Source organism: Salvelinus namaycush, chromosome 28 (genome assembly GCF_016432855.1).
Source record: "Salvelinus namaycush isolate Seneca chromosome 28, SaNama_1.0, whole genome shotgun sequence".
Classification (NCBI taxonomy): domain Eukaryota; kingdom Metazoa; phylum Chordata; class Actinopteri; order Salmoniformes; family Salmonidae; genus Salvelinus; species Salvelinus namaycush.
Window position 1 is genome coordinate 43,715,994 of NC_052334.1, and position 13,969 is coordinate 43,729,962.

A 13,969-nucleotide genomic window follows, 5' to 3' on the forward strand; every position below is an offset into this window, starting at 1 on the left:
ATGCTATTCATTGAATACAGCTCAGCATTCAATACCATAGTGCCCTCAAAGCTCATCACTAAGCTAAGGACCCTGGGACTAAACACCTCCCTCTGCAACTGGATCCTGGACTTCCTGACCGGCCGTCCCCAGATGGTAAGGGTAGTTAACAACACATCCACCACACTGATCCTCAACACGGGGGCCCCTCAGGGGTGCGTGCTCAGTCCCCTCCTGTACTCCCTGTTCACTCATGTCTGCATGGCCAGGCAAGACTCCAACACTATAATCAAGTTTTCCGATGACAACAGTGGTAGAGCCTGATCACCAATAACAATGAGACAGCCTATAGGGAGGAGGTCAGAGACCTAGCCGTGTGGTGGCAGGACAACAACCTCTCCCTCAATGTGATCAAGACAAAGGAGATGATTGTGGACTACAGGAAAAGGAGCACCGAGCACACCCCCATTCTCATCGACAGGGATGTAGTGGAGCAGGTTGAGATCTTCAAGTTCCTTGGTGTCCACATCACCAACAAACTATCATGGTCCAAACACACTAAGACAGTTGTGAAGAGGGCACGACAAAGCCTATTCCCCCTCAGGAGAATGAAAAGATTTGGCATGGGTCCTCAGATCCTCAAAAGATTCTACAGCTGCACCATCGAGAGCATCCTGACTGGTTGCATCACTGCCTGGTATGGCAACTGCATGGCCTCCGACCGCAAGGCACTACAGAGGGTAGTGCGTACGGCCCAGTACATCACTGGGGCCAAGCTTCCCGCCATCCAGGACCTCTATACTTTGCGGTGTCAGAGGAAGGCCCTGAAAATGTTCAAAGACTCCAGCCACCTGAGTCATAGACTGTTCTCTCTGCTACCGCACAGCAAGCAGTACCGGACCGCAAGAGGCTTCTAAACAGCTTCTACCCCCAAGCCATAAGACTCCTGAACAGCTAATCAAAGGGCTACCCAGACCCCTCTTTTACGCTGCTGCTACTCTCTGTTTATTATATATGCATGGTCACTTTAAGTCCACATATTACCTCAATTACCTCGACTAACCGGTGCCCCCGCACATTGACTCTGTACTGGTACCGTCTGTATATATTGCTATTGTTATTTTACTGCTGCTGTTTAAATATGAGTAAATTATTATTATTTTTTACTTCTCTATTTTTACTTAACATGTTTTTCTTCTCAACTTCTTAAAGCATTGTTGGTTAAGGGTTTGTAAGTCAGCAATTCACTGTAAGGTCTACACCTGTTGTATTCGGCACATATGAAAAATAACATTTGATTTGAGATATTACCATGTTAGATATACCGTGCCTTCGGAAAGTATTCAGACCCCTTCACTTTTTTCCACATTTTGGTACGTTACAGCCTTATTATAAAATGAATTAAAACTAAAAAAATCTTAGCAATCTACACACAATACCCAAAACAGGTTTTTAGATTAGTTGTTTGCAAATGTATTAAAAATAAAAAACTGAAATTCCTTATCTACATAAGTATTCAGACTCTTTGCTATTAAACTGAAATTGAGCTCAGGTGCATCCTGTTTCCATTGATCATCTTTGAGATGTTTCTACAACTGGATTGGAGTCCACCTGTGGTAAATTCAATTCATTGGACATGATTTGGAAAGGCACACACCTGTCTATATAAGGTCCCACAGTTGACAGTGCATGTCAGAGCAAAAACCAAGCCATGAAGTCAAAGGAATTGTCCGTAAAGCTCTGAGACAGGATTGTGTTGAGGCACAGATCTGGGTTACCAAAATATGTCTGCAGCATTGAAGATCCCCAAGAACACAGTGGCCTACATCATTATTAAATGGAAGTAGTCTGGAACCACCAAGACTCTTCCTAGAGCTGGCCACCCAGCCAAACTGAGCAATCGGGGGAGAAGGGCCTTGGTAAGGTAGGTGACCAAGAACCTGATGGTCACTCAGACAGAGCTCTAGAGTTCCTCTGTGGAGATGGGAGAAACTTCCAGAAGGACAACCATCTCTGCAGCACTCCACCAATCAGGCCTTTATGGTAGAGTGGCCAGACGGAAGCCACTCCTCAGTAAAAGGCACACGACAGCCCGCTTGGAGTTTCCCAAAAGGCACCTAAAGACTCTCAGACTATGAGAAACAAGATTCTCTGGTCTGATGAAACCAAGATTGAACTCTTTTACATGAATGCCAAGCGTCACATCTGGAGGAAACCTGGCATCATCCCTACGGTGAAGCATGGTGGTGGCAGATGTTTTTCAGCGGCAGGGACTGGGAGACTAGTCAGGATCGAGGCAAAGATGAATTGAGCAATGTACAGAGAGATCCTTAATGAAAACCTGCTCCAGAGTGCTCAGGACCTCAGACTGGGGTGAAGGTTCACCTTCCAACAGGAAAACGACCCTAAGCACACAGCCAAGACAACGCAAGAGGGGCTTCGGTACAAGTCTCTGAATGTCCTTGAGTGGCCCAGCAAGAGCCCGGACTTGAACCTGATCGAACATCTCTGGAGAGACCTGAAAATAGCTGTGCAGGAACACTCACCATCCAACCTGACAGAGCTTGAGAGGATCTGCAGAGAGGAATGAGAGAAACTCCCCAAATACAGGTGTGCCAAGCTTGTAGCATCATACCCAAGAAGACTTGAGGCTGTAATCGCTGCCAAAGGTGCTTCAAAAAAGTACTGCATAAAGGGTTTGAATAATTATGTAAAATGTGCTGTTTACGTAGTTTGTTTAAATATAAATTAGCAAATATTTCTAAAAACCTCTTTTCGATTTTTCATTATGTGGTATTGATAAGGTAAAAAAACTATTTAATCCATTTTAGAATAAGGTTGTAACGTAACAAAATGTTGAAAAAGTCAAGGGGTCTGAATACTTTCCGAATGCACTGAATCTAATTATTATGGAAGTAAACGCTAGGGGTCCATTTGGGATTGGGCATAAAATCACCTTGCATTCAGCTATCCTCATTTATGGTGTGACATGGATTTCTCCAACCTCTATGTAAGGGGCTATACAGTGAGAGCACATCCACCAATTTCCCAGTTCCTCTTTCCTTCCTGCTTCGTACAATTTGTTCCGTGTCAGGCCGAAAGCTCACAAGCACTGACCTCCTAGCTTTCACTCCACACCTGTCTGGTAAGGTCATGACCCCGGTGTTATCTCCCGTACTTAAAGCAGGTGATTGCAGGTCTAATGAGTGATACGGGGGTTGTTAAAAACAGCTGCTACGCCTGAGTGGCAAAGAAAGAGGAAAGAGTGGAGATGCCATGGTAAGGCCGGATGGATAAAGGGATAGTGGCAGTTTGTGTGTACACGTATGTGTGTGTGCGCGCCTGTGTCCAAAAGGTAAAAACCAAAAGAGCTAGATCATCTGTCACCAGCTTGGCATGATGGTGTCCACCTGGCTGTGACATATTTGACATGTCCCGTGTTCATGTGCTGCTTGGGAACACGTGTGAGGTGAGAGGGATTGGCAGTGCCATCATGAGTGTGTGAAGACTGTTTGTGCCCTTAGGATAATTCCAAAGAATATGGTCTATTTAACACACTTAAAGGGATATTTCGATTTTTAGCATGTTAGACCTCATTTTCCAGACAGCTGTTTTAGTCAGAGTTCCATTCATGAGATGTCTTAGTTGTTTGCTCGAGCCATACAGTGCATTGGTCAGACTCGCAAACATAAAAGTGTATAACTCGAACTGTGTTAACTTCCTGTATTGCCCTTGTCTTGGAACACATGTCTCACGTAGCCACACCTCCAAATTTCACAGAGCCTGGTTCTCGAGGCTAGTGCAGTGCAGACACGGCTTTCAAGCGCTACACCGCCGAAAATAATTTAAACAGATTCAGAACATGTCTGAGTCGGACAGCTACGAGCCTCAAGAGGATGCATACTTTGCAGAATCATATTTATAATTTATGAGCCAGAATATACTGACGATGAGTTTTGACAGATAGAAGCAAAGACAGCACGGGGGGAAATGGCAACAGGTGATCTGGCAGACCAGCAACAGGGCCCAGTTAACTAGGGGTATAAATGTGAAAAATCTGAGAAAAATGCAAGGCAATGCCGACTGAAATTTTGTGTCTGGGCTGTGCCGATGGGACTTGATAATGCCAACACTTGAAGATCTACATTTGTTTGCCGAAGACACTAAGGATGTCGGTCACAGCACAACAGTCTGTGTGACAGATCATTCAGATTCCCCAGCCCTTATCAACCCAGGAGTAATTGAAAAAAAAATCCATGTCAATAAGATCAGCTGAAAAAAAGTGAACATATCCAGCGGGACCAAATGGGCAGCTGTCCATAGAGTAAGTAAACGTTTGAAATTGAAGTTATCAATAGTGCATACATATCAATTTGAATATGTTATTGGTTTCCTATAATGATATTCCCATGTTCCAGAGTCAATATCTTCTTGTTGCGTATTGCATTGTGATGGAATGGGCACTCAAGGGAGATAAAAAGGTAACAGACAACGTCCTGCGTCGTTGGGGCCGTCCACAGAAAGTATCCTTCATCTTCAGGAGGATACTTTGCATTCAAGGAGTCTGAGCACGTGCACCTGCTTCTCTGAACCACTTGGTTCTCAAGAATGTCTCGTATAAAGACTGAACACGTAATGACACTAAGTTTTATGACACAACCTGTCTATGGCTATGACCATGTAAATACAAGGTGTTTAACTAGCCATGAGTATGTGAACAACATAAAGTTACTTGTTCTTCAACACAAACGTGGTCCCAAATAAAGACAACACTGCAAGTATGTGTTGTAGACAATCAATTTGTGATAAAGGTTATAAAAGTAAAACACACATACAACTAATAGAAAAATACACTTGAATAAGTAAATGGACATATAAACGTGTTCTACACTACTACTACACTACTACTTTAGCAGTCCAACTACCTATGTAGCTTCTTCTTCGACATCTAGACTATACATATCCTTATCCTTGTACTAGCTAGTGACATCTATCCGTATCCTTATCCCTGTCGTGGCTAGTGAAATGCAGCTTGTTTTCCTTATCTGTATTTCCGTATGTGTAGCCACGCGCTTTGTTGACAAGTGAGAGATGACAGGCCTACTCCGGAGAGTCAGACTTGTTGCTCACTTGAGCGGAGCAACACTGGCAACTTACTTTGGCTGAAGTAGCTAGTCTGTTTTCTTGGAGTCTTTTGTCTCCAATAATGAAAATTATGTAAAAATAAATAAATAGTCACCACCCCCTTTCAAAATGTTCACCTTTTGTTGCCTTACAGCCTGAAATAAAAACGGATCCAAATCTGACTTTTCCCGGCTATATTTACACACAGTAAACACACAATATCCAAGTATTAAAAAAAGATGTTACTCTGAAAATGAATTACAAGTAAAACAGTAAAATACCCTATTTGGATAAGTGAACACCCCCCTGAGTTAATAGTTAGTGGAACCACCTTTTGCTTGAATTATAGCCGCGAGTCTCTTTGAATACGTCTCGAATAACTTTGCACACCTAGACTGTGCAATATTTGCCCATTCTTCCTTGCAGAATTGTTCACCCTCAGTCAAATTGCATGGTGACCGCTCATGGACTGTACTCTTCAAGTCATTCCACAGATTCTCGATGGGATTTAGGTCGGGGCTCTGACTAGGCCACTCAAGGACATTCACCTTCTTGTCCTTCAGCCACTGTACGGTTGCTTTGGCGGTTTGCTTTGGGTCATTGTCATGTTGAAACGTGAACCATCTTCCCATTTTCAACTTCCTGGTAGTGGGCTGCAGGTTATAAATATAAAGTTTATTTGGAAAGTAATATATATATATATATATATATATATATATATATATATATATATATATATATTTAAAAGCATTCATGATTTGCGTAAATGTAATATACTAACTATACTCTTGTTAAAAATATGAAATGGTATTACATTTGGTGAAGAGCACATTATGACTTGTTTAGGACTCGAAACTCAAAAGGTTAAGATTTGAGACTTGTCGGTCTTGAATTGGGACTTGAGTGCTAAAACTTGAGACTTACTTGTAACTTGTAAAACAACGACTTGGTCCCACCTCTGCCAACAGGTGTCTACTAGTCACAGAAAAAACTCTATCACACCCATGTGTACACTCATGCGGGCTACTATAATTACAGCCACACTCAAATAGACTTGAACTCTCAAACACACACAGTCAAACATTATCATAATTGTACTCATCCCACTCACTTTGTGAGAGCTATATTTCTTTCTACCCTTGCTCTGCCTCTTCATTTTTGGGAGTGTTTCCCAAATGTTGAGCAAGCAAATGCTAGCCTAATCTTGCTAATGACATAATTTCCCCTCTGTTGTTTACAATGTACAACCCTCCAACTTTCGAATGTTCCCAATTGGCTAAAGACTTGGCTGCTTGTTTGCGGAATCAGAAGATACAGTTGAAGTCGGAAGTTTACATACACCTTAGCCAAATACATTTAAACTCTGTTTTTCACAATTCCTGACATTTAATCCCAGTAAAAATGCCCTGTTTTATGTCACTTAGGATCACCACTTCATTTTAAGAATGTGAAATGTCAGAATAATAGTTGAGATAATGATTTATTTCAGCTTTTATTTCTTTCATCACATTCCCAGTGGGTCAGAAGTTTACATACACTCAATTAGTATTTGGTAGCATTGCCTTTAAATTGTTTAACTTGGGTCAAACGTTTTGGGTAGCCTTCCACAAGCTTCCCACAATAAGTTGGGTGAATTTTGGCCCATTCCTCCTGACAGAGCTGGTGTAACTGAGTCAGGTTTGTAGGCCTCCTTGCTCGCACACGCTTTTTCAGTTCTGCCCACAAATTTTCTATAGGAATGAGGTCAGTGCTTTGTGATGGCTTTGACTTTGTTGTCCTTAAGCCATTTTGCCACAACTTTGGAAGTATGCTTGGGGTCATTGTCCATTTGCAAGACCCATTTGCGACCAAGCTTATCCAACCTGAGCGGTATGACGGCTGCGTGGTCCCATGTTGTTTTTACTTCCGTACTATTGTTTGTATAGATGAACGTGGTACCTTCAGGTGTTTGGAAATTGCTCCCAAGGATGAACCAGACTTGTGGAGGTCTACAATTTGTTTTCTGAGGTCTTGGCTGATTTTTTTTATTTCCCCATGATGTCAAGCAAAGAGGCACTGAGTTTGAAGGTAGGCCTTGAAATACATCCACAGGTACACCTCCAATTGACTCAAATTATGTCAATTAGACTATCAGAAGCTTCTAAAGCCATAACATGAATTTTCTGGAATTTTCCAAGCTGTTTAAAGACACAGTCAACTTCTGTAAACTTCTGACCCACTGGAATGTGAATTATAAGTGAAATAATCTGTCTTCAAACAATTGTTGGAAAAATGACTTGTGTCATGCATAAAGTAGATGTCCTAACCGACTTGTCAAACTATAGTTTGTTAACAAGAAATTTGTGGAGTTGTTGAAAAACTAGTTTTAATGACCGCAACCTAAATGTATGTAAACTTCCGACTTCAACTGTAACTATTACCAGCTAGCCTAATTCCAATCCGATGTCAAACATGTTACCACATCAAAAGGAAGTAGCATGTTTTTTTAACTGGTGGAATTAGTGAGATGTATATGCTATTCAACGGCGTATGTCCATTTACAACAAACCAATCACCCCAGAAACTGTGCTGTTGTGCCATGGCCTGATCTTATTCTGGAGTCAATAAGAGGGCAAACAAACACACACACACTTCAGTGCATTGAATCACTACATAAAGCGACAACCTAAAATACTCCCCCTCCTGTGTGTGTGTGTGTGTGTGTGTGTGTGTGTGTGTGTGCGTGCGTGTTTCCTGATGAACTGTAGCCTATGCAAGCGTGAGTAGTATGTCAAGTATGCTTGAAATAAATCCCTGTCACTGAGCAGCTTTCTAAGCTGGATCGATGGGAATCTTGGAACACACAGACACACACACTGGCTAGTCCACACGCATATGCTTTACATAGCAGCACATTCACACAGACAAGGAAATACACTGCCCACCTGAACTACAGGCCTCACACTACCTCCTCTCTGATACAGAGTATGACAAACTGTTGGTGAACCATCATGTCTGCAAGCTCATTTTAGCTTTCCTTGCAATAACGGAGTGAATAGCACGTAGACATACGTGTGATTTCTAGAAGAATGTAGATTAGACATGCAAACATAACTACATAAACAGACCCATGCCAGACACACAAACTTCAGCTGCTTCAACTCCCAAATCCTATAAAACTGACACAATCTCTCTTTCTCTCGTGAACTAGACCCCAGGTCTGACTTGTCTTTCCGTTCCTGGCATGCTCACATGGGGATCACGTCCATGTAACTGGCCCTGTAATTGTCTTCATTAGTCTCACCTCCGAGAGTCAGGAGTGGAACGGGGCCCATCCACACCAATGAGGATAATTATCTTTGGGTGTCCTAAGCCCTCGCTATCAAGAATGACCACTTTCACAGCCTCCACCGTGGTCAGTGACACACCAGTGACACATATCTTCCCAAGATGTCTGAAAGGGGTTGTGCCTTGAAATAATTCCAATAATTAGAAGAGCTTGCAGCCAGGGCTTACTGATACAATGGTATCAGTGACGTTTGGGTGGAGCTTTCCAACATCTCCACCAGGCCATTCAAAATGTGCAATGGTGGCACAAAATGGCTGCTCACTTTGGAGTTGGTTGCGTCACAACATAGAGCGCCTCTACACCCGGCATGAAAAGTTAGCACTGTTGCACAAAACGGGTGCCATGTAACATTGAAGTGGGTGCCACTAAAGGTTGAAGCGGAGCAAGTGTAAAGGAGAGTGACTTCAATCATCTATCACCATCATTATATGAAATGTATGAAAATTGGTGATGCCGCCGCCTGCCAACAAACACTCAGTGTTCTTATTGAAGACCGTGGCGGCTGCAGCGCGGTATATTGCTGCGGGGATCCTTAGTGCTCCACCTAACATGCTGACCAAACCGCTCGCGCCCGTGTGTCTGCGTACGCATGTTGATTTTGTAACCCCACACCAGACACGATCAGGACACGCAGGTTGAAATATCAAAACAAACTCTGAACCAATTATATTATTTTGGGGACAGGTCGAAAAGCATTAAACATTTATGGCAATTTAGCTAGCTAGCTTACTGTTGCTAGCTAATTTGTCCTGAAATGCACACGTCACACACAAGGTGTGTGAAAGTATTCTAGGCAGTTTAGGATGGAAACACTGTTGAGCTATGGTCCATACACACAAAAGCCAGATTCCTGTTTTCAGAGGAGAACCAGATGTGTAATAAATTGAAGTAGGGTGTGTGTGTGTGTGTGTGTGTGTGTGTGTGTGTGTGTGTGTGTGTGTGTGTGTGTGTGTGTGTGTGTGTGTGTGTGTGTGTGTGTGTGTGTGTGTGTGTGTGTGTGTGTGTGTGTGTGTGTGTGGCTGCAGTAGTCTCTTTCAAAGTAACCAGGTCATTCACCTAAAGCCACTGACCCAAGCAAAAACGCTCTGCATCAGTGGTGACCAGTCATTCAGGGCAGTTTTGCCTCTCTTGCATGTTATTTTGAAATTCGTGTCACATATCAGTTTGCAAACTAACAATGTAAACAAAAATGTATTTAGTTAAATAAAGCCACATACAAACATGGTCTATATTTTGCTTTCTTGAGTAAGGCAGCTCCAAAATGCAGGTGTTTCAGCCTAGTTCAGAGCTTTCTGTGGTGGATCTTCTCTAGTTGTGCCATGACTGGCTCAGTGTTCCATCAATCATGGGGACACTACGTCACCGCAAAATCTACAGGGAGAGCTTGAAAGTTCAAGCCCCTTGGGTGCTGCCATATATTTACATTAGAAGTGCCCATCCAAGAAGGCTCAAGGTCACCGGCCACAGATAAAATGACGTCAAATCACGTTATATCTACCGTAGCTTTGATCGGACTGATCATGTCAACATCATACTTTCAGAATCTTAGCTAGCAAGCTAGCAGTCATCATCATGAATCACGTCGACAATCTACTGGCAAATCCTTTTCAATCCTTGTCATATGAAGAGAAATTATAGATAAAGCGTATCAGTGCTCATCGGCCATTGGGATATAAACATTACACAACAAGTTGGAAATTCAACAATGAGTGGTTTGGAAGGAATCAGTGGCTAACTGCAAGCGTTGCAAAGCAATTCCTATTTTGCTTCCCCTGCCTGCTATTCAGTGGAGAGGGCGTGTGGTCCAAGTCTGGTTTTAAGGGTCTCTTTTCCAAGCTTAAAAGGATAAACATTCACATGCAACACCATGGGCCAGAAAAGGTTGAGTACATTGGCCGACTTCTGCTGCGTTCAAAACAACTGGAAACTTGTAACTGGGACATCTCAGACTTCAGTGAGTTCAAGACAACTGGGAACTTTAAAAAAAAAAAACAAGTTCCGACTGGGAAAATATGTTTTGAACTGTCATTCAACTCGGAATTCCAAGTCGGGAACTCTGGGCTGTTTCTAGAGCTCCGACCTGAAGATCACTGATGTCATGATTCAACCTTGTTTGAGCGCAGCACAACTGTGAGTCTAAAAATGTATGCTGCTGCATAAATTCTGTAATATGCCAGGGAGATATGTATAATGTAGCTAAGAAAGTATTACTAAGTGTATGTTGTGTAGTAAGCTGTTAGTAGACCATGTGCCTCACACTAATAATTTAGTCCCTTTGCCCTACTGTTCTGAATTGGTGGTGCACATGCAGCCTACAGCCTGTTTTAGAGAAATGTCATCATCGAATATAGTAAGAGCTTTCATTGTCTGCTTATATGCCCCCTTTATTTATCCTACGGTTCTGACTCGCTGTACAGGGATAATACCGTAAGAAAGAACCATGTTCTGAATTCTGTCGCTGTACATTTAGTTATTTGTACATCTCAACTGTCAGTAGAAACCACATTTGTTGAAAAGAAAGCTCTGCTGAAAGAAAGCTCTCCTGTAGGGACAGCTTTATGTAGGCTCTAACAGTTTGTGGGCACCATTTGTCACTGTTATAGTGCAATTCATGTATTGTTTAGTGTTGTGTTGTGTAATGGCTTTGCTGGCATGCATCTAAAACTTTTTTGTCTGACCAAGATTTACATGCTCTGCATAATGCAATACTAATTAACATATAACAATGTTACAATGTGTCTTTATAACATGATGTAGTGGTGGACGATGTCACTGGGGGGGGGGGGATTCGACAATACCATGAGGCTTACCTTAAATTGAAAAGGATGAATCTCGTTGAGCGAGTGTCTTCTTAGCTTCTTGGTTAAAGTCTTCAACATCCTGAACTTTTACGGATATGGCTTATCTATCTTCACTAAACTATTTTTGTTGCTGGTGTGAAGCCATGCAACAATTACTTTGAAATGTACATCAGTTTGCACATTAAAAGGCACACACTTACTAAAGCAAACAGTAACACACATTCACACTCACACACACACTCACGCTCACACACACACACAATGACAAACTCAACTTTTGTTGAAGAGAAGAACCAGCCCCCAATACCAGGCTGAAGACATAGTTTGTGCAGGTAAATATCTTGACATAATAGCGGTCGAAATCCGTTATGTGACAGGCTGTATTAAGACCAATTTGAACTCAAACCGACTTCGTTATTGTGCGTTCATTTAGTTTGCTAGCGACGTAGCCAGTCCTGGTAGCTTGTTTCCCAGGTCCCAAATTAATAAACCATAATAGTTTCGACTTTCTCCTCCTCGGCTTTGAAAAAATAATTGTGGGAATAGCGCGCGAGCTATGTAGTCTACTTTTCCTCAATTTGCTCACGTTCAGACACGCGCGCGCGCACACACACAGCCGAATATGTACGTGTACACGTGTACACACACACACACACACAGCCGAATCTACATGCTCTCCTACAAGAACATATTCCAGTTCTCTCGTTCATGGATCCGGATTTTTCATTGGCTTCTCCACCGAGTGATGTCATGTTTTTCTCAAGAAGGAGGGGGTGGCTGCCTGTTTCTTAAAGCAATATCTTGTTTACTTTGACCGATATCAACCGTATATGTCTATATACGGTCTTTATAAGCATTAAGAATGTAATATATTTCTGCCAATTTTCATCTATTGGAGAACCATAGGGTTACTTAGATTTGGGAACTCATCAGGATGATGGCGTTCAGGGGCATCATTTATAAACCATGCATATGTACAAAATATACCCCAAAATGTTCTTGCTCCAGTTTTCACGCAAAAGTTTGCATTTATACACATTTAACTTGATGTGAGAATGTGGTCAGCTTCCCTCAAACTTTAGACCATGCACGTCTGCTAGTGGTTGAAATATTGTATTGCAAGCTGGCAAGTAAGTATTTTGTGCAAATCGTGGATATGATGACAAATTTATTCATTAAAAAAATGAAAACTGGAAACATATTAAAAAGAATGCAACCTTTTGCCATTACTGAGAAGTCTATGTGTTTTATTTTTTTCTAAAATAGTAAGACATTGGAATCTTCCTTTTCATAACCTTTGCAGAATAAATTCTTCACATTTTCTGGCTGTGATGGGTTCATATTCCGTTAGGAGACAAAAAAAATAAAATAAAAATAATATATGCATTACCAGTCAAAAGTTTGGACACACTCATTCAAGAGTTTTTCTTTATTTTAACTATTTTCTACATTGTAGAATTGTCACGACTTCTGCCGAAGTTGCAGCCTCTCCTTGTTCGGGCTGCGTTCGGTGGTCGTCATCACCGGCTTTCTAGCTGCCACCGATCTACGTTTCTTTTTCCATTTGTTTTGTCTTGATTGTACACACCTGGTTCCCATTACGTTAATATTTTTTCCCTATTTAACCCTCTGGTTCCCATGATGTTTTGTGCGTGATTGTTCCTTGTTTAGGGTTATTCTTCTGTGTTATGGTGTGTTTTCCCTGCGTGGAATATATGGTTGATTATTTTTCGTGTATGTTATTTTACTCAGTTCTATGTCCTGTGCCTGACTCCGTCCTACCCTCTGCACACTGATACTTGACAAGAATAATAGTGAAGACATCAAAACTATGAAATAACACATATAGAATCAAGTAGTAACCAAAAAAGTGTTAAAAAAATCTGAATATATTTTATATTTGAGATTCTTCAAATAGCCACCCTTTGCCTTGACGACAGCTTTGCACACTCTTGGCATTCTCTCTACCAGCTTCATGAGGTAGTCACCTGGAATGCATTTCAATTAATAGGTGTGCCTTGTTCAAAGTTAATTTGTGGAGTTTCTTTCCTTCTTAATGTGTTTGAGCCAATCAGTTGTGTTGTGACAAGGGAGGGTTGGTATACAAAAGATAGCCCTATTAGGTAAAAGACCGAGTCCATATTATGGCAAGAACAGCTCAAATAAGCAAAGAGAAACAACAGTCCAACAGTCCATCAAGGTCAGTCAATGCGGAACATTTCAAGAACTTTGAAAGTTTCTTCAAGTGCAGTCACAAAAACCATCAAGCGCTATGATGAAACTGGCTCTCATGAGGACCGCCACAGGAAAGGAAGACCCAGAGTTACCTCTGCTGCAGAGGATAAGTTCATTAGAGTTACCAACCTCAGAAATTGCAGCCCAAATCAATGCTTCACAGAGTTCAAGTACAGACACATCTCAACATCACCTGTTCAGAGGAGACTGCGTGAATCAGGCCTTCATGGTCCAATTGCTGCAAAGAAACCATTAACCATTAACCATTAACACCAATAAGAAGAAGACACTTGATTGGGCCAAATACACAAGCAAAGGACAATAGACCAGTGGAAATCTGTCCTTTGGTCTAATGAGTCCAAATTTGAGATTTTTGGTTCCAACCACCGTGTCTTTGTGAGACGCAGAGTAGGTGATGATCTCCGCATGTGTGGTTCCCACCGTGTAGCATGGAGGAGGAGGTGTGATGGTGTGGGGGTGCTTTGCTGGTGACACTGTCTGT

General features: G+C 41.9%; 1 protein-coding gene across 1 annotated transcript in view; it reads right to left on the bottom strand.

Moving 5' to 3' along the window:
• The window catches only part of si:dkey-16j16.4, a 61,074-nt gene extending 49,180 nt beyond the window's left edge, over nt 1-11,894 (bottom strand). Inside the window, exon 1 of the mRNA XM_038967541.1 lies at nt 11,242-11,894. Coding sequence (XP_038823469.1) covers nt 11,242-11,310 — 69 coding nt within the window. The 5' untranslated portion in view covers nt 11,311-11,894. The remainder of the gene's footprint in view (nt 1-11,241) is intronic.
• Nucleotides 11,895-13,969: the final 2,075 nt, after the last annotated feature.